Source organism: Diabrotica virgifera, chromosome 9 (assembly GCF_917563875.1).
Source record: "Diabrotica virgifera virgifera chromosome 9, PGI_DIABVI_V3a".
Lineage (NCBI taxonomy): Eukaryota > Metazoa > Arthropoda > Insecta > Coleoptera > Chrysomelidae > Diabrotica > Diabrotica virgifera.
This window is the reverse complement of record NC_065451.1, coordinates 39,631,308-39,653,324: the sequence shown is the minus strand read 5'-3', so window position 1 is coordinate 39,653,324 and position 22,017 is coordinate 39,631,308. Positions and strand designations below refer to the sequence as shown.

Genomic DNA, 22,017 nt, shown 5'->3' with positions numbered 1-22,017 from the left:
GTTCACAAACGTATTTTTCGAAAAGAAAAATGTTTTAGAACCCCTGACAGCCACAGAATGTCAATAATATTAATTCCTAAGTTATCAACAGTTATGCTATAGAAAAAAGTATGTTTGCTTAAAACCTGTTTCTGATAAAATTTGGCATCACTGTTGGTCATAAGAACCTGTACTGTAAAGTCAAGGTGGGACGCACAATAGCTACGGAAGGCTCGAAACAGAAGTGGAAGATCAAGTGAATAGAGCAAACAGAGTCGCAGGTTGCCTGAATGACACAATATGGAGAAATAAAAATATCGGAAAAGAAATGAAAGGCAGAATTTACAAAACAGTCATCAGACCAATAATGACATACGCGACAAGAAACACGAACCGACACAGACAGGAAAAAAGATTGCTCGAAACAGCGGAGATGAACACCCTTCGAAAAATCGATGGTAAGAATGTATGGAACAGAGCTAGAAGTACATATATACGACGGATATGCAAGGTGGATAACATTAATTACTGGGTAAGAAACAGAAGAATAGAATATCACATAAGCCGAATGAACAACAAATAGGATAGTCAGGACAGCGAGAGACGGTTCCCCAATAGGAAGACGATCAGTGGGAAGACCACGAAAACGATGGAACGACAACTTACTAGAGGCACATTGAAAAAACAGACAGAGTCATGTCTATACAAAAAGAAGAAGTAAATGAGGAGAAAACTAAGATGGTGGCATCAACACGCAACAATAGGACCAGAAACATCGGTTACCAATTTACGGTTGATAACTCTACCTTTGAAGTGGTGGACAAATTCACATACTTAGGCTCACTGATCACTAAAGAGAACATCATGACAGAAGAAATCAAGCGAAGGATAATCCTAACAAGCAATTGCTATTTTTGACTGAGTAGAGATATGAAAAGGAGAAACTTAAGCCAAAAAACAAAAATAACACTATACAAAACCCTTACACAACCAGTGCTGACATATGGATCGGAGACATGGACCATCTCCAAAGCAGATGAAAACCTTCTGCTTATATTTGAACGAAGGATCTTGAGAGGAATATTTGGTGGCATATGTGAAAATTGTGTTTGAAGGAGGAGATACAACTACGAGATATACCGTAGATGTAAACATATAATTGATGGTAAAGACGTAGTATCTCTTATAAAAATAGAAAAAACTAAGATGGGTATGATATCAGGCAAGATCACATCAGAACAACCCTCCTAGAAGAATCCTCATGTCATAACCTGTGGGAATTATAAATAAGGGTAGGCCAAAACTCAGATGGAAGGATGGTGTAGATGAGGATGGCAGAAAAATAGGCGCAGCAAACTGGCAACGGTTGGCAATGGATAAGACTGACGGGCGTAATAGAATTGGGAAGGTCGAGGCTCTTTTATAGGGTTGTAGCACCATTGATGATGATGATACAGCCAACCACTGGGATTTTACATTTTCATTTTTTTCCTATTTAACTTATACTCAAAATACTTACTTCCCAGGGCACTACGTTATCTCCGTGTGCTACAAATAAACTTACAGGAGCTAATATATTAGAAAGATTATACAACGGTGGTGTATATGTTCCATATTTCTTCATATTTCCTTTAGCCCCGTAATCATATTTGGTAAATGAACCTAAAAATCATGAACATTTAAGCTATACAGGGTGTTTCATTAATAATTGTCCATATAGTAACTGGAGAAACCTTAGCATAAAATACGAAGATTTAACCTAAAACACTTAAATAAAATGTGGTTCCTTACTGAGTTACAGGGTGTTTTATCTAAAAATTTAAAAACTATTTTTGCTCATAATTTTAAAACTATTCGACGTATCCTTTTTATACTTGGCAAGGTACTGTACAAACTACTAAATTATGTTAATCAAACGTTTGTGGCTATTACCAGAGGCGTACGACGGGGGAAAGTGAATGGTTGACCCTTTCCAAATTCTACGCCACTGGCGGAATAGCTATTTTAGTTCAATTTTTGGATTTTCCAATACATTCTATGAAAATAATATACCCTTCATTCGTAACGATAAAGTCATTAATTTTCGAGATATTTGAAGTTAAAAATGAAACGACACGGTTATTTTGATTAATGTATTGTGTCGCTTCATTTTTAATTTGAAATATCTCGAAAACTAATCATTTTGTCGTTACGAATGAAGAGTATATTATTTACATAAAAAGTATTGAAAAATCAAAAAATTACACTAAAATACCAATTTCGTCAGTGACGTAGAATTTGGGAAGGGTCAACCAGCCACTATCCCCTGTCGTACGCCTCTGGTAGTAGCTAGAAACGTTTGTTTATCTTAATTTAGTAGGGTGTACAGTACCTACACTTTCTGCCAAGTATGATAAGGATACGCCAAATAGTTTTAAGGTACTGGGTATAAATAATTTTTAAATTTTAATCATATGAGTCATATCGTAAATTAATCAAAATAACTACTGTGCCGTTTCATATTTAACTTCAAATATCTCGAAAACTAATGACTTTATCGTTATTAATGAAGAGTATATTATGTACGTAGAAAGTATTAGAGAATCTAAAAGTGGCACTAAAATAGTAATTCCTTCAGTGGCGTAGAATTTAAGAAGGTTCAACCATTCACTATCCCCTGTCGTACGCCTCTGGTAGTAGCTATAAACGGTTGTGTATCATAATTTAGTAGGGTGTATAGTAGTCGCACTTTCTGACAAGTATGTAAAGGATACGTCGAATAGTTTTAAAATGCTGAGCAAAAATAGTTTTTAAATATTTAGATAAAACACCCTGTAACTCAGTAAGGAACCACATTTTATTTAAGCGTTTTAGGTTAAATCTTCGTATTTTGTGCTAAGGTTTCTCCAGTTACTATATGGACAATTATTAATGAAACACCCTGTATAGTTTGAAGACCTAAGTGAAAGAAGGAGGTATGTCAGATTTTCTAAAATTGTAATTTCCTAGTGAATGAAGGTGATATGTTCTTTCCCTATGATATGAAACTTACAGTGTAAAGGGTTATTCACTATATTTTGACCCCCCTGTAAACTGCTTCATTTACAGAATTAGAAAAAAATGTTAAATACAAAAGTTATTCGATTTTTAAATTATGATTTTTTGACATATATATCATACTAGTGACGTCATCCATCTAAGCGTGATGACGTAATCGAATATTTTTTTAAATGAGAATAAGGGTCTTGTGCTAGCTCATTTGAAAGGTTCTTCAATTCTCTATTCAGTAATATAAACATTAAGATAATTATTTATACAGGGTGTCCAAAAAATTTTTTTTAATTAAATTAATTAACACAAAAAGAAGAGTGTATGTAATTTATTTAATTCAAAATACATTCTACTGCTGTCAGAAAACAGAAATAAATGTTAATTGAACAAATAAACATTACTTTTCACTTAAATTCAATGTTCAAGCTGCCACTCATCTGCCTCTTGGCAGTTTAAATATTGAATTTAAGCAAAAAGAAATCTTTATTTGTGCAATAAACTTTTATTTCTATTTTCTAACAGCAGTAGAAGATATTTTGAAATAAATAAATTACATACATTCTTCTTTTTGTGTCAATTAATTTAATTAAAATTTTTTTTTTGACACCCTGTATAAATAATTATCTTAATGTTTATATTACTGAATAGAGAATTGAATACCCTTTCAAATGAGCTATCACACGACCCCTATTCTCATTTAAAAATAGTCGATTTTTTATATAAAAATATATTTAAAAATAGTCATCATCACGCCCAGATGGATGACGTCACTAGTATGATATATATGTCAAAAAATCATAATTTAAAAATCGAATAACTTTTGCATGTAATATTTTTTTCTAATTCTGTAAATAAAGCAGTTTGCAGGGGGGTCAAAATATAGTGAATAACCTAAAAAGCTTAATGTACCTAATAATATTAATGTAATTACAATGTTATTAAGCTTTTTAGAGGTAAAGTGTAAGTTTTATATGATAGAGAAGTCACATCTCACCTTCTTCTTCTTCTTCTTCTTCTTCTTCTTCTTCTTCTTCTTTAAGTTCCATCTTCTATTGAAGGTTGGAAATCATCATGACTATGCGAACCCTGTTGACTGCCGCTCTAAATAGTTCTGCACTACTGAATTCGAACAATTCCCTTAAGTTCTTAAACCGGGATATTCTTCGTCTTCCCACATTTCGCTGTTTTCGGATTTTGCTTTGCATAATAAGTTGTAATAATGAGTATTTTTTGCCCTCTCAGCACATGACCTAAGTACTCAAGTTCTCGTTTTTTTATGGGTCTAGGACGATTCATCGCCGCCCTTTTCAAGTAACCACGATCCAAGCTACCTAATCGCTGATCGTTTTTACCTGTGTTTAGGACATGAGCAGAGAAACTTTCAGCTTTTAGTAAATATTTAGTATATACAATAGCTTCAGAACAACATTTAGTAAATATGGAATGCCTAGCGGCCACGGGCTCTTGGACTATAGGTACATATTAGTCAAAATAATACAATGCTTAAAATTTTAAGTATGTTAAGGGGATAGACGCAAAATTTCGGCTCCAATGCTATTTAAATGCATTCATTTTTTTCGAATCCTGAGAAAACTAATAAGTATTTTTGAAACATTTAAACGTAGAATGAAATATTACGTTATTACCGAGGGTCGAAAGTCCCTGAAAACTGCTATAATATTTAAAAGTGAAATTTAATAAAAAAATTTCTTCTTGGTAAAAGGTATATTAGTTTAAAAAGCCCTAAAGGGCTACAAACATATAAACAAAACGTTTTCGCTCTGTAACAAGAGCATCATCAGTGTTACAAGAACATGGTGAGCCAACCAAAAAATATAAAGGTCAAAGCCTTTCAAAAAACAGACAAAACTCTTAAATAAATTAACACATCGAAAAATCCAAAGGATGGATAAAATTCCTAAGGATACGGCCCTAGGGCAACATATGACTCCCACACGTGTTAAGTGGGTCAAAAGGTAACTAGGTCATTATGGTATAAGAGGTGGCAGGTAACTCAGAGGTGGTTAGTTGCCTGCCACCTCTTATAACATCCATATAAACAGGAATTTTATCCATCCTTTGGATTTTTCGATGTGTTAATTTATATAAGACTTTTGTCTGTTTTTTGAAAGGCTTTGACCTTTGTATTTTTTGGTTGGCTCACTATGTTCTTGTAACACTGATGATGCTCTTGTTATAGAGCAAAAACGTTTTGTTTATATGTTTGTAGCCCTTTATGGTTTTTAAACTAATATACCTTTTACAAAAAAGAACATTTTTTATTAAATTTCACTTGTAATTAATGGTATACAGCCAACTACAGGAAGTTCTTCCTTGTGGATTGCTATAATATTTATTAAATAAGTTACAGAGGTGAAAAAAAGAGAAAATTTAGTGTGATATGTAATTTCAATTATCTCATTCAAAAGAACCTTTTTATTTATTATAAGGGACTTTCGGCCCTGGGTAATAATGTAGGCTTTCATTCTGCTTTTAAATTTTTCAAAAATATTTATTAGTTTCTTCAGGATTCGAAAAAAAAAATGAACACCATGTCGGTGATGATATTTTACAAATCGAACATTCGCTATTTTTGTCATACAACGCACTTAGTCGAACAGAATATGATGACAAAACAGTGACAAACAAGACACACAGCTTCAGGAATACTTTGAGTTGTTTATTAAATAATATTGAGTAGTGTAAAGCGTTATTTATTGTTTATTATTTATGGAAGATCCAAGCAGAGAATACACCAGGATATTTTCTGTGATCCAAGTATTTTGTTGGTAAAGATGTTCAAAATTTATCTAAGCGTTCCATAGTAACAATATATTATTAAAATAATCACTTTTTCTCTTTTCCCGATTATTAGTTTTTATTGTATAATATATAAATTATTGTAATCACTGAATACATTGTTAGTGAAAAAATAATCATAGTAATTAGGTAACTGAATTAATAAATTAAGCGAGTACACAAGTAACGGTTATCCAACAACATTCAAAAGCCATATCTAATTTTATGATGACAATTTCATTGTCAACCAATGCTTACACCTCCATTACAGTGAGAATTTTACTACACGTAATTTCCGTGTAAAGAAAGAAAAAGTAGGGATAGCCGTGAAATATTTGCGCCTATGCTCTGAAGAGCATTATTAAAACATATATTGCTTTAAAACTTACCTGAATGTATAATTTGAAAATAATGTAATAATTCCTTCACTGAACATCCGGCAGGAAAAGTCTGAAGAAGCACTTGAACATTTTTCTACAGTTTATAACAAAGATTAATTAGTACCTGCATAAACTAACAGACAGAATATTTTATATTTTATTGTTATTCTGTTTTTTAAGTATGTTTTTTTCTTTTTTGGAAGGTTTTATACTTTGTATTGCTAAATAAGTTCTGTTGGACTATTCTACGTATATTTACTGTCAAGCAACTTGTATATTAAAGAGCTACAACAAATTTCTCGAGAAATTAATAAAACAGTCTGATTTTCCTTATACATAAGAGGTATAGGGCTTTTCATTTACAGTCATTTGTTTCGAGCTTCTGTCATGTGTCACATAATATTAATATATCTACGACATACGTTATTGGTATATACGATAATACAAACCAAAGACGTATGACGTAGATATATTAATATTATGTGACACATGACAGAACCTCGAAACAAATGACAATCGATGAAAAGCCCTATATGTACAGGTACAGTCATTACAGTATACATACCCACGGTTCTTAGACATTACTACGGTTGCCTAAATCGACTAACCAATGAACATTAAGGGTGAGATTACGTCACGAGAGTTTACTGTCATTTGATCCTAATATGATTTTTTTCGAATCCTGAGGAAACCAAGTATTTTAGAAAAATTTAAACGCAGGATGCAAGATTACATTATTACCGAGGGCGGAAAGCCCCTTAGAATCAACAAGCAGATTCTATTGAATGAAATATTTGAAATTAAATATCACACTTCTCTTTTATTTTCAGCCCTGTAACTTATTAAAATAAACATTATAGAAGTTTTCAGGGACTTTCAGCCCTCGGTAATAATGTAGGCTTTCATTCTGAGTTTAAATTTTTCAAAAATATTTATTAGTTTTCTCAGGATTCGAAAAAAAGGATTGAAGGTTTTCTCAGGATTTGTAGAGGATTGAAATCTGTATTGGAAATAACTGTTAAAATTGGTCTACGTAATTAAACATATTCCAAAATTTTGTAAAAATGTAATACATTTTAGTTTTCAGCCCAAACTTAGGCACAATGCAATAATGTTCACATTTTTGAATTGTCAATATTTTTATTTTATCATCTATTGTTTAAAAACAATACAGTTGATAAGATACCCTCAGTTGCGGAGAAAGGATTAATAATAAGGATTTTTTTATTCAGTCAATGGTATGAGCACTGTCAGTTAAATAGTAACGTGTGGCCTTACTTTTACACGCATACCTATTGTGGCAAATGTATCATATTTTTCAAAATTTTGGAATGCATTTAAATCTTAGAACAATTTTAACTTTTGATTTTAATACAGATTTTAATTCTCTACAAGTATTCTCTTATGACTTTTGATGTAAAGTAATTAGGGAAGGAGGAATTCAACAATTCAGAATTTTACATTGAGTTTCCTATGGCCCTTTTTACGATTCACCACCCGGTATAAGATAAAATGTGCACTATCTATGTGAAAATTTAGACGATAGAGGACAAGTTGACGTGGTATACACGGACTTCTCGAAGGCTTTCGATAAAATTAACCATTCAATACTACTTCAGAAACTTAAAAGTCTGGGTATCAATAATACATATTCAGAGCCCCCGTAAGGGTAACTGGCGCCTGTGTGCAAAAAAGGATTTTGGCGCCCCTTAAGGCATTTTGGATCATGTTTTTCTATTTATTTTTTGAAGGTAGGATGTAGGTAGGTTCTTGAAATAAAGCAAAAAACTGAACTTTAGAAGTCATACTTAATATAGTCCAGTCACTCACGGTAAAACATTGCAAAACCTCCGAATTTTAAAGAATTGCTTTCATTGACATGGAATTTGGCATACACAGACCTAACATGTCAAATAAAAAAAGTGATATTGTGCGGATGTGTGCTTTTGCCCTGGATGTGAGTTTCACCCCTTCTTGGTGGTAAAAAAACATAGAAACGTTCAAAAAAGGAATTAGATAAAATGACTAATTTTAAGCAACTTTTGTTCTATAGAGTTTTTTCAGTAAGTTCAGTAAGTATTTTATCGAACAAAATGTTCTTACAGGCTTATAAGAAAGTGAAAGTGTAACATAATTTTTTTTTGTTTTTTAAGTTTCTAACTTCAAAATTAAGTAAGTTACGCTAAAAATAATGATGGTCCTTTTTTTGATAAAAAAATCGTGAAAATCGCCCCCTAATTAGCGTCCCAAATGTCCCAAATGAAATTATTCGTTACCGCTTCACTACAAGTTACTTATGTATTGTTTATATTGATCTTAAGTTTCATCGGTTCAAAGTGCTTTTTTTTGAAAAGGCTGTTCTAGTTAAAAGAGCTTTAACGAGTCGTTAATCACGGGTGTATGCAAATTTTGAACAGCCATATCTTAACAAATTTTTGTTTTACAGGAAAACAAAGAATCCAAAATATTCAGAATAGATGTTGTTCTGAAGCTATTTTCTTGTGGCATTTTTACAATTTCAACTATTTAGAATGCGAAATAAGCATTGAGATCTATTCTATCTAAAACTAAACCTAACAATGAACAAGAAAGGACAAAGAATTGTATTTATAAAATACCTTGTGAATGCGAACAGTTTTATATAGGTGAAACATCAAGACCATTAAACGTTAGAATAAGTGAACATCAATCTTATATTAAAAATAGAGAATTTGATAGATCTCAAATATGTCAACACGCATGGGATAATGAACATAGAGTTCAGTGGAGAGATTCAAGTATAGTCCTGAAAGAAACAGATAGTAAAAAGAGAAAAATCAAAGAAGCGGCTCTAATTATGCCAAACGAAACCAATTGTGTCGCAAATTCCTCGGTGGAATGCAGTAGGATGTGGATACCCATACTGAAAGAGGAAGTCAATAGAAAGAAAATACCACAATTAGTAAGTCAATAGTCGAGTTAGTACATATTTTATATTTTAGTATTACTTATATACCCATGTATTATTGATATTATTTATAATTTAAACAAAATTATAGTAAAGTCAGAATTTGGTATTAATTTTGAGAGTAAATTAAATGTAAGACCAAATACTTACGATGTCGGGATAGTATCACGAGGTTTTTCCTGGTTTTCCCTCGTGATTTACTATGAGATCTCTAACGTGAGAATTTTAATGTCACCGTTGCATGTGGTTGTCTTTTTAAAGACAGATCACATGCTATGATTTTTTTGTGACGGATATTCTTGAGTTGGGGTTGATTTCATGTAATCGAATGAACTATCTTTCAGTAAAGTCGTCCCAGGAACGCAACTCATGGATATTGGCAATATCATTTTAAAGTCTTCTACTTTAAAATGTATCATATGTATCTGAATTGCCGATATAAATGAGTCAAATTAAATAAATTATTAGAAGAATTTTTTTACTAAGCAACAACATTTTTGTTTATATTAATAGTATTTTGTATTTTGACAACGGCACCCGATTTGGGCGTCGAAACGTTAATAAAAATCATTTTTTAATAATATTGTGGCTTATTTCCCATTCTAAATAGTTAAAATTCAGAATAGAAAAACCTACATTTTTTACTGCTTGAGATTTTTGGTATCACCAATAATTTTTAACCTATTTAAAAAAAAGCAATTTTTTCAAGATAAAAAAAAAATTGTCCAAAAGATTTCTTTTATCAAAAAAAGGACCCAACTTTATTTTGAGCATAACTTACTTACTTTTGATGCAAGAAACTTTTTTAAAGAACAAATATAAAGCTTGTTTTAAACACTTTAAAGAAGTTTTAATGAGCTTTCCCCGAAAATTCATTTTTTGGTTATTTCACGTTGAAATATTCGATTTGGAATTTGCAGAATAAGAACCTACTTTTCATTAGCTACCACTGTGCTTCTACTGGGTTTACAGACTTCATATGCCAGCCATTTTTTAAACTTTTTGTAAGCTATTTTTTTGATAAGAGCATTTTTTTCGATAAAATACTTAATTTTTTACGATAAAAAGAGGGTTTTTGTTAAAAATTAACATATTCCCTCGCAAATATCTCGAAAAGTATTAAAGTAAAAAAAAAATAGAAACAAAGTTCCTTTGAATTACGCAGTTTATCCAATTCCAGGCTTATTTTGAACGTATGTTTTTCACCCCCGAGAAGGGGTGGAATCCACCCCCGCTGCAAAAGCACACATCGGCACAATATCACTTTTTTTCTTTGACTTGTTAGCTATGTGTATTAAGTGTATGCCAATGTATATTTCATATCAATCCAAGCGGTTCTTTAAAATTCACAGCAAAAACCGTGAGTAAATGGACTATTATTTTTGTAGACTAAAATATCAAAATGAAACAAACGTAATAAAATCATAACAAAATAAATTACAATTCCTGACTTCCGACATGGTCTTGCATATAGGAATCGGCAGTAACTGGGTGATATACCTACTAATAAAATTTTGTGTGATCTTCGTCTTTTTTATCTAATATTTCACAACCATGAAAGTTAATTTCGACGAATCCATCTCTTTCCCTCCACTTTTTCTTGTATTATAAGGCGAAGTAGATGGAATATAGGTCCTCTAATTATTATATGGCCGAAGTATTGTTTTTCTCATGTTTTTCTTCTATTTATACGTAATCATATTTAATTTCTCAACTTTTATTTTAAAATTAATTTTTGTTTCTTTTTGTTTGTTTTTTTTTTTTCAAATCTTTTGCAATTTTTTTCCCTGGGTTTTGGCGCCCCTAAAGGATGGCGCCCGTGTGCATTGCATACTTTGCACATATGGTAGCGGGGGCCCTGTACATATTATAATTTATTACAATCCTTCTTAACACCGGACTGGGACGTTTCACCGTCGCCGTTTCGCCGTCGCCATTTCGCCGTCGAGCCAGTTCGCCGTCGGCCGTTTCTTCGTCTGCATCCCTGCATTGGTTAAGTTTACAAGAACGTGATAACAACATACTAACTTTTTTATACTAAATGTCAGTGTAAATAAAATGCTGATGTTGCTAGTAAAACCACGTAAAACCAAGTTATATTTTCGTATTCAACTATACATTGTTTTCGTCTGAAAAATAAAATATTTACAGTATTAAAAATATTTAAAAAGTTACATTTCATAATTATGGGCAAGTCCTCTAAGATATTCTAAAATATCTCCATCGGCATTGAAGTTTCGGACTAATCTTAATATTGAGAAAAGGTATTTCAATTTCAATTGTTTTTACTGTATTAAAAATAAAAAACTTCATTATGCAAAAGTGATAGTATATAATCGTTCGGAAACCATTCAAAACTTATATACAAGTATGTAATGATCATCCCGAAATTATACGTACGAATGCTAACAACGAAATGGCGACGGCGAAATGGCTCGACGGCGAAACGGCGACGGCGAAATGACTCGACGGCGAAACGGCGACGGCGAAATGGCGACGGCGAAACGGCGACGGCGAAATGTCCTAGACCCACTTAACACAACGTAAACAGTGTGTTTGTTATAATGGTTTTTGTTCGGACACTTACCTTGCTACAAGTGGGGTTCCCCAAGGGTCTAATCTAGGACTATTGTTATTTATAATCTCTATAAATGATCTATGTAACGTACTTGAGGATAACAAATTAATGTTTGCAGACGATCTGAAGTTATATATGTCCATTTCCTGTTTAAATGACTGTATTAGGTTGCAGGGGCAAGTTAACGATCCAGGACCGATTTTTGGGAGGGGCCATGAACTTTTTTTGGGGAGGCGGACCGTAGGTAGGGGGGTGAAAATTTTTCAAAATTGGGGTTACAATAGTGAGTTTTAAGGCACTTCTCATACACTTTTACCGTGTGTGAAAAGTGCCTTAAAATTCACCATTCCTGCCGTAGAACCGATTCCTACACATTTCTTTGGATCCAAGTGCAGTTCTTTCAACAACTTTAATAATACCGTTTTCCCCAATGCTTCTCCTGTCAGGCCTTGTTCTTCCCTCTTTCTTGATTTTCAGTACTTATTTTTAGGTTCTCATAAGCGTCATTGAACTTGACAAAGTCTTCACGAATGTTGTTATTGTATCAAATGTCTGTTGTTGTATATCAAATTTAGGAAAAACTTTTCCACGTGGGATACGTCTGTCATTTCGTCAAATATGACACAGTAATAATTTGCACTTTGAACCTCATCCATTATTTGCTCAATTATTTCTTCACTTTAACATTAATTGATTTTGACTGGTGCTACTAATGTATGTTGCTCAGAAAGATGCTGTGGATAGGTGTTATTTAAAAGTCTTATCTCCTGATGCGATTTTAAACCTTAACAATTCCCCTCATTGCTAGGTCCAGCATCTTCGTCCAGAAGCAGAAGGCCATCATCACGATGGTCTCGATGTTGTAGTAATGCTTCATTTCTTTTTTATTCTTTGTGTGTATAGAATATGGAAATTGATACGATTTTGATGGCTGTAAAGGTCGTTCTAACAATTGGCGGTTTGTAAAATTATCAACATTTTGATTTCTAAAACATCCTATGTGATTCGTGAAGCTAGCTTCACGCTAGCTTCATGGAAGCTTCCATTACTGCCTTTGTTTAATTCTAGTCCAGAAAACATATGAATCCCGTTTTGTACATATATATTATGTGTTTGAAATTAAAAACATTTGAACTGCAAATATTTAAATTTATATTTTTTTTAAATTCTCGGAGGGGAGCCATGGCCTCCTCCCTGGATCCGCCCTTGCTTTATTTAAATATTTCTAAATGTAAAATTTTAACATGTAGTCGTAAAAATAATCCAGTCATATATCGTTATACGATTGACGATACAGTACTGGAGAGAAGCAACACTGTTAAAGATTTAGGAATTTATTTTGATTCACAGCTTACTTTTAACGAACACATCAATGTAATTGTCAATGCTGCATATCGCACGTATGGATTTGTTACTCGTAATTGTAAAAATTTTCATAACCTGTTTGTACCAACCTCACTATATTATAGTTTAATAAGACCAAAATTAGAATATGGATCAATTATTTGGAACCCAATATACATTCAATATGCATCCACTATTGAGAAAGTTCAAAAGAAGTTTTTAAAACATTTAAGCTTTAAACTGACAGGAGTTTATCCTCCTAGAGGTTGTAATTACTTGAACTTACTCAATCAGTTTGACTTTGTCTCGTTAGAAAAGCGTAGAAATCAAGCTTCTGTCATATTTCTTCATAAATTGTTAAACAATAAGGTAGATTGTGCTAAGTTACTTTCACAAATTAATATATGGGTTCCTAGATTAACATCCAGACAACAAAATAATATATTTTTATGTAACAGAGCGCAAACTAATAGGTCTGGATCCGGCGTATGAAAAAAAGTTGATTAATAGCAAGCTGAAAATTTGTTAATAGCTTAAGGGTGTCTAGTCGGATAAACTTTGATATATGGGAACACTGGAACAGGGGCAGTTTTAATTGTGGAACAGGTTAAAAATTTGGAACGGTCACACCACGAAAACGGCACATGTATTTTGTCCGACAGAACAGACTTAAACTCTTCGAACAGAGATTAAACTCTCATGCAAAAATCAGACTACTATGTATCACCAAATCGGTGTTTTAATGAGTGGAACATTTAGAATATGTCAAATGACAGGAATTATGATAGGTGATAATTAGCAGTCTGATTTTTGCATGAGCGTTTAATCTGTTCGGAGAGTTTAAGTCTGTTCTGTCGGACAAAATAAATGGTTTCGTGGTCTGACCGTTCCAAATTTTTAACCTGTTCCACAATTAAAACTGCCCCTGTTCCAGTGTTCCCATATATCAAAGTTTATCCGACTAGACACCCTTAAGCTATTAACAAATTTTCAGCTTGCTATTATTCAACTTTTTTTTCATACGCGGGATATGTTCGATTTCTTGTTAAGCCGGGCTCAAACGACTCGTGTACTTGGCGAATAATCGCTACTTGCGTTACTTACTATGTCTTTTGGGAGGGTTACTAGAACAATTCTTTGACAATTAATAGTAGTATTAACATTATTATTATTAGTGTTTGACAAATAGTACAATAATTGTACTAGTAACCCACTCAAACAGCATTTCCAGTATACGCAAGTGACGATTATTCGCCAAGTACAAGAGTCGTTTGAGTCCGGCTTTAGAGATAAAAAGATTTTAGTAGTTCCAATATGACACAATATCAAGGCATGGGATAAAAAAGTTTATTCGAACTTAGTGTATTTTTTTGTTCTTCTTAATGGTACAGGCTCGTTTTTTAATATTGTACTTAGTTATAGAATAATTTCCACATACTAACATATTTCTCAAATTGGGCTCTGTACCGCCATTCTTTACTATATTATTACGAATATGTGTGCCAATCTCGACAAAATATTCAAAATTAAAGCCGCAATCTTGGAACGCGTTTTCCGTTTTGATGACGCGCTACTGTAGCCTCTTAAACCTATGATGTGCATTCCTAATTGTTTAGTTTATGACGCGAATGACGTGCAACGGTATATACAGGGTGAGTCACCACTAACGGGACGGAAGATTACAGAGAAATGCTAAAAGATTTGAATTTTTTTTTAAATTAATAGTTTGTAAGTTGATCAAAGCTGCATTTTAAAATTATTTTGAAATATACAGGGTGTCCCAATAAATGGCGGCGTATCAAAGTTATATTTTTCCTTATGGAACACCGTATATTTTATTGCATTTTTAATTCTCCGTAAAAAATAAGGTATAGTTTCATAAAGCCTCCCTATACCTATGTACAGAGTGTTCTGAGATAAGTTGACTTTTCTTAAAATGTTAAAAAAAAGGCTTATTCTGAAGATATTTAAGAAATTATAAAAAAAAATTGCTTTTACATCTAAATATTTGTATATTGGTTGAATGTATTCCATGATTGATTATTACACATTTATTTACAGGGTGTTCACAATTTACAGTTTCATTATTGGATCATTCAATGTGTCATATAATGCTTATTTGAAATGGAACATCATGTATATTAGTAAATAATTATACTAAATAAATTTACCTCTTTCGAATGGTATATGAATGTCCTATACCTAGGTCTCATAGTTTTTGAGTAATTTACAATTCTTTTAAATCCATTTTAAAACAAAAGATGTAGTTAATTAATGTCATTGTATCGCATTGTCATTTCATGACAGTACCGTCTGGTAATTATCTTATAATTAATGTATTCCATGATTGATTATTACCCATTTATTTACAGGGTGTTCAAAATTTACAGTTTCATTATTGGATTATTCAATGTGTCATATTGATTAAATTGACTTAATTTAAATAGAACACCGTATATTAATAAATTATTATACTAAACAAAGGTTCCTATTTCGAATTGTATATGGATGTCCTATAACTAGGAGTAATAGTTTTTGCGTAATTTACAATTTTCTTAAACGGTAAATCGATTTTAAAAATATTTGTTTTAGAGTCACTCTCGATTTTTAAACCCATTATCTTGGCATAGTTGGTATAAACAAGTGTAGCTGTAAATAAAAATGTATACTTTTAGTTGCTGATTTGTAAAATAAATTTTTTCGTTATTGAAAATAATTAAATACATAACGAAACAAAGAATTTTATGAAACAAATACATAAATAATACAAAATGAACCATACATTACTATAAGTAAAAAATTATCAGTTATGAAATAAATGTTAAAAATGTTTGCTTTCTTGTGCAATACAACAAGCGATTTTATCTTTAAACGATTTGCTTACATTATTTAACATAGAGGGTGTTATAGACGCAAAACCGTTTGAAATTCCTAATTACATATCATCTGGAGTAGGTAGTAGGAAGTGTAGCATAATATACAATATTTTTAATAAAACCCCATTTAAAAAATCCATCTTTGTCAATTTTGGATCTTGGTGAACTAGGTGGCTTTCGGAGATAGCGTGATTGTTCATTTTTAGGAACAATTAAATTTGAATATCATACACGAATGTTTATATTTTTGATAATTACCAGACCGTACTGTAATAAAATGACAATGTCATACAATGACATTAATTAATTACATCTTTTGTTTTAAAATCGATTTACCGATTAAGAATTTAAATAATTGCAAATTATGCAAAAAACTATGAGACCTAGGTATAGGACATCCATACACCATTCGAAAGAGGTAAATTGAAACCTCTATACTCTGGGTGTAGAGATTTTTAAAGAAAAGCACTGACGAAATAAGGGGAAAATAGGAGAGAAGAGATTTAAGACAAGAGAAGAGGGGCTTAGCTCAGAAGGAAAAGAAAAATCAAAAGGGCAGAGAGACACTAAATCTTAAGTGAGTGTTCGGGCTAGCTTCAATACACCGAATATTGGCTTTAGACATATAAAAGGAAAGATTTGATAATGAAATGATAGTAACTAGGAAGAAGATGAGACCTGTTAATACCAAAACTTAATACAGCTAGGTAAGACCACTGGAGATAGATCGAAATAAAAGGAACGATAAAGAGAGAAGAAAATGGGCGCCAACTAGGACAGCTCAACTTCTGGGGCACAATATTTGAAAGCTCATTCTACTTAGCTGTAGCAAAAAGAAAAAACTAAGTTTTGGGCCCAGAATTTGAACAGCTCGAGATTTTTAGAAGTAACAAACAACAGGAACTAAATCACACTGGTTACGACCACCTGAAATACAAAATACTAAATACTAATCTTGTCCTGCTATTTTATGTACTAGTGATACAGACTGAAATAAAACATCAACCTTTCTAATAACAAATATATTAATAATAATAACTATATTATACATATATTGACAATGTAATATATAACTCGAAACACAATAACAGTGGTAGTGGGTGGTGTAACGGTCAAACAGGACCAAAAAGCCACTAACATGCAATTAACCACTACACACTGCGCTAAGTAAAGGTATTAGTAGAAAATCCAAAGCAAAAGTCCGTTGGAATAGCACAAAGTCCTTACAACTCAAAGTTAGTAATATTACCTAAATTGAACTCGTCTAGAGTGAGATACACTACTAGAACGCTACGGTTACCAAAAAATTAAGTATCTCATCTAGCAAAATAATAATAATTATGTAATTGATTTATATAAATGAGCTGGTCAGTGACTCTTTATATACAATGTAAAAACCGCCTAGACATATTCCCTATTTAAAATCCACGACAAAATTTTACCCCCGATTCACTATCAAATTTTAAGCTACAATTATTTATAATTATTATTAAAAAATACCTGATTTTATTTATTTAAATAAACTACTAATTATATTGAACCAAAAAAAAAACAACGACCTAAAACCCTATCTATCACGAAAATATGTATTCTACCTGATCGTATGCATACGAAAAGTTTACACTGTACGAAAATATATATGAACCAAAAGTATATAAAAGAAAGGTAAAAACTTAGCTTTTACAACAGCCGGTTGTTAAAAGGGGCAAATAGTCCTGAGTCCTACAGTCCTCAGAAAAATCCTCTTGGCACAACAAAGCTATTTGGCTGCTGTGGTGGGTTAAGTCCTACCGGAAAATCCTTGATGTTGTAAAAATCAGGTACATAATAAACGTGATAGAGTCACGTTACGTGACTAAATAACTAAGTGGCGGAATCTAAAAGAAATTTTATCAATTTAATTACATTATTTATAACACTATGTGTAGACAGCACAGGGTCACTGTACTGGAAACCAAAACAAAAAACTCAGGTTAGGTATACATATGTCATGTCAAAATTCCTGAAACTACTTCAAATCATCAAATCAGACATGGCACGGACATGCGCATGACATGTCTGATATTCGTTAAAACATTTTTTATATTATTACCTCAAAAAAACCTAGAGGAAAAAGCCTAATGAGAAATTGGAATTTAACTTTAACATTAAAAACCTATGGTCTTGACTGACTGTTCCTTTGCAAATGAATAAAGGATAATATGAGCTATAATTTGGAATTTATATGGTAAATTAATCTAAAGAAAATACCTAGATACCGTGATGCATTCGATTTTATGATGAAGAAATAATGAGAAATATATCAATATACTTACTTGAACAAGCAACACGCCAGCGGTATTATAATTCCTTTTATGTGAATAGGTCCCCAGATATATTTAATTTTGATATACTATTTTTGGCACATGGTATTGGCTGATGTTTGATATCCTTTTAGTTATGTTTCATTTTGAGATTTCGCTTCAAACTCCGCCACTTATAAATAATGCGGCATGTTACCTTGACGAGTTTACTGACGAAACTGAGGCCAGGGTTGCCAGATGAAGTGAAGCAAAAATCGTGAAACTCGACTACTGAAAATCGTGTAAAATCGTGTAAGTCGGAAAATGCTTAATAAACCGTCCTTGAATGGTTACGAGTCTGCGCAGTAACGGAAACTGTGTTACTGCGCATAATTATTCGCTATCGCGCATGCGCGTAACCATTCAAGAACGGTTGGTGACTGGCTAATGTTTATACCTTCCTAATATTTTCAGGGGATTCCCCTATATTTTACTTTAGTGTAAATGAGTACTTAACTTGAGACTCTTCCAAAGATGTTTATTATGGTATGTTATGATTAGGTATGAAAGTATAGATTACAAATATGTGAGGATTTCTCTTTCTTTGCAAAGTAATTTTTAAACAATACAGGGAAGTATTAAGTGAATTTTAATAAAAATGTATTAAAAACACTACTGAAAATTTTTAATGGTAAAAATCGTAAGATTTCGTACTTGATTCGTGTAATCGTGTAAAATAGGAACAAATCGTGTAATTACACGATAATTCGTGTAATATGGCAACCCAGACTGAGGCACAGTATATAGGTTTATACAACAATTTTCGTATAAGCAAAAAAACTGTGACTGAGGTTCCAATCGACCAAAATCGATTTTTGTTCTCGATCCGATTAAATCATGCGCGGTGCCTTCTTCTCGCTTCGTTGCGAATGCAGGCAACTGATATGGGAATGTAGGCATTCCCATAGGCGTCTCCAAGATGAAATTCATAAAGGGGCAGTAAATGGGATTAATTTAAAGGATAAGTAGCATGACCGCTACAAAATCTCTTTAGTTTAATTATTTATTAATATACACGGTGTTCTATTTAAAATAAGGATAATATGACATATTGAATAATCCAATAATGAAACTGTAAATTTTTAACACTCTGTAAATAAATGCGTAATACTCATTAATGGAATACATTCGACCGTATCCAACTATTTAAATTTAAAAGTAATTTTTTTATAATTTCTTAAATAACTTAAGAATAAGCCTTCTATTAAAACTTTAAATTAAAAAAAAATCAACATAACTCCGAACACTCTGTACATAGGTATACCTTATGAAACTATACCTTATTTTTTGCGGACAATTAAAAATGCAATAAAATACAGGTTGTTCCATAAGAAAAATATAACTTTGATACGTCGCTATTTATTGGGACACCCTGTATATTTCAAAATAATTTTAGAATGTAGCTTTTATCAACTTACAAACTATTCATTTAAAATTTTTTACCAATCTTTTACCATTTCGCTGTAATCTTCCATCCCGTTAGTGGTGACTCACCCTGTACATTGTACGGCCTGTATGTAACCTCTACGTGAAATTAAAAAAAACATTGTACTCACTGGTTCTACGAAATTAGTTTTAGAATAAGCCCCAAAATAGATGATCAAATAACACAAATCCACGAATACTGTCATCTCTGCACATAATGTTCTAACTAGAAAATTCAGGAACATAGTGATTGGTCTTGGAAACAAATAATGTAAACCGAATGCTTTCGTTATTTTCTAAAACAAGAAAATAATATACAGGGTGTGACAAAAATGCAGGTCATAAATGAAACCACATATTCTGGGACCAAAAAGGGTTCGAATGAACTTAACTTACCTTAGTACAAAAATGTGCACAAAAAAAAGTTATAGCCCTTTGAAGTTACAAAATGAAAATCGATTTTTTCCAATATATCGGAAAATATTAATAGCCCAGTAAATGAACGGGAAATTCGGCGATACCGTGTAATTTTCAGGGGCAACTCCGAATTGCATGAAAAGGACATCGCACACATCTTATGGAAAATATAATGTCACTCAAATTCAATAAAATTTATATGACTAGATTCGTTTTAAATTAACGGTCAAATCTTATCATTGCTCCAACTCTTAATTATGATTAATTACGGCGCAAATTGCAATTAAAGTTGATCGAAATCACATTTTTTGAGTCAGTAAAAGTGCCAGTTACAATTACTATTGCTCTGGGTGCTATTCACAAGAGCTTAAACCCCGCTGGGTCTAAGCGGATTAGTGAAACTAATCCGCTGATTTATGGAGTACCGACAATTTGGGTATTTTAAAATATTTTTTCTCTCTCTAACTTATGTACGTACCCATTTGATTTCAGATTTATTTATATCAATTTCTGCTCTTATTATTGAAAATATAGAGTTGGCGCAATGATAAGATTTGACCGTTAATTTAAAACGCATCTATTCGTAAAAATTTTTTTTTGAATTTGAGTGACATTATGTTTTCCATAAGATGTGTGCGATGTCCTTTGGATTTAGGTTCTACTTACCTTCCACTTCAAAGTTGAAATTGTACCGTTGGTTGCTTTTACTTGGGGGGTGACAGTCACCCCTTCTGGGGGGTGAAAAAACAAACGCTCAAGATAAGACCGGAAATGGATAAATTGACTGATTTTAAGCAACTTTTGTTCTATAGAGTTTTTTACTTAAGTCAATACTTTTCGAGTTATTTGCCATTGAAAATGTTGATTTTTCGACAAAAAAACTACTTTTTCAGACGGGTTTTCGCAAATAACTCAAAAAGTAAATATTTTATTGAAAAAAATATCCTTAGCAAAAGTGTAGCTTATAAAAAACCCAAAAAGTGGTGTATTAGTAAAGTTTATCAATCAAATAAAAACAAAGTTGTATCTCATGAAAAATACGTTCTTATTCGTCTAATTCCAAATCAAATATTTCAAGGTGAAATCACCGAAAAATTAAGCACTTTTCGGGAAAAACCCGTTTAAACTTTTTTAAAGTGTTTATTATAAAAAGCTTTGGTTTAATTGTTAACAAAAGTATTAACATTAAAAATAAGCGAGTTACGCTCAAAATAAAGTTGGCCCTCTTTTTTTTTTGGTAAAAAATCATGAAAATCTCGCTCTCCCCAAATGTTATTTGGGGAATTTTTGGCTCCCCAAATGAAATTAATCGCTACTGCTTTACAAACAATTTACTTACCTATCTATTTTTTATATGATCTGTCAGTCTCACCGGTTTAAAGTGTTTATTTTTGAAAGGGTTATAATTGAGAAAGCTTGAATGGGTCACTAATCTCGAGTGTATGCAAATTTTGAACAGCCATATCTTAACCAATTTTTGTTTTACGGAGAAACAAAATGAAACTAGCATATTTATAATAGCAAAACCTACATTTTTTTACTTTTTAAGATTTTTCTTATCAATAATACTTTTTAAGTTATTTTGAAAAAATGAAATTTTTCAAAAATTTTTTTTTTAATATAAAACCAAATGTTTTCAAAAATAAGCACGTCAAATCAATCAAACTTACAGATCATATAAACAATACACATACAGTTAAAATAGATGGTAAAGCCAAACGATTAATTTCATTTAGGGTGCCAAATAGAAGGAGGTTTTCACGATTTTTTTTACCAAAAAAAAGGTGCCAACTCTTTTTTTTAGTGTAACTCGTTTATTTTTGATGCTGGAAACTTTTGTAAAAAACAAGTAATAAGCTTTTTTCGATACTTTAATGTTAATAAGGTTTTCCCGAAAAAC

General features: G+C 32.0%; 1 protein-coding gene across 2 annotated transcripts in view; it reads right to left on the bottom strand.

Moving 5' to 3' along the window:
• The window catches only part of LOC114332828 (lipase 3-like), a 49,705-nt gene that overhangs the window by 3,121 nt on the left and 24,567 nt on the right, over positions 1 to 22,017 (bottom strand). The window contains exons 4-6 of one of the 2 annotated variants that reach the window (XM_050662304.1): positions 19,832 to 19,996; positions 6,198 to 6,282; positions 1,499 to 1,641 (exon numbers count right to left, since the gene is read on the bottom strand). In XM_050662304.1, the coding sequence (XP_050518261.1) occupies positions 1,499 to 1,641; positions 6,198 to 6,282; positions 19,832 to 19,996 (393 nt within the window). The remainder of the gene's footprint in view (positions 1 to 1,498; positions 1,642 to 6,197; positions 6,283 to 19,831; positions 19,997 to 22,017) is intronic. The other variant, XM_050662305.1, reaches the window with a different exon arrangement.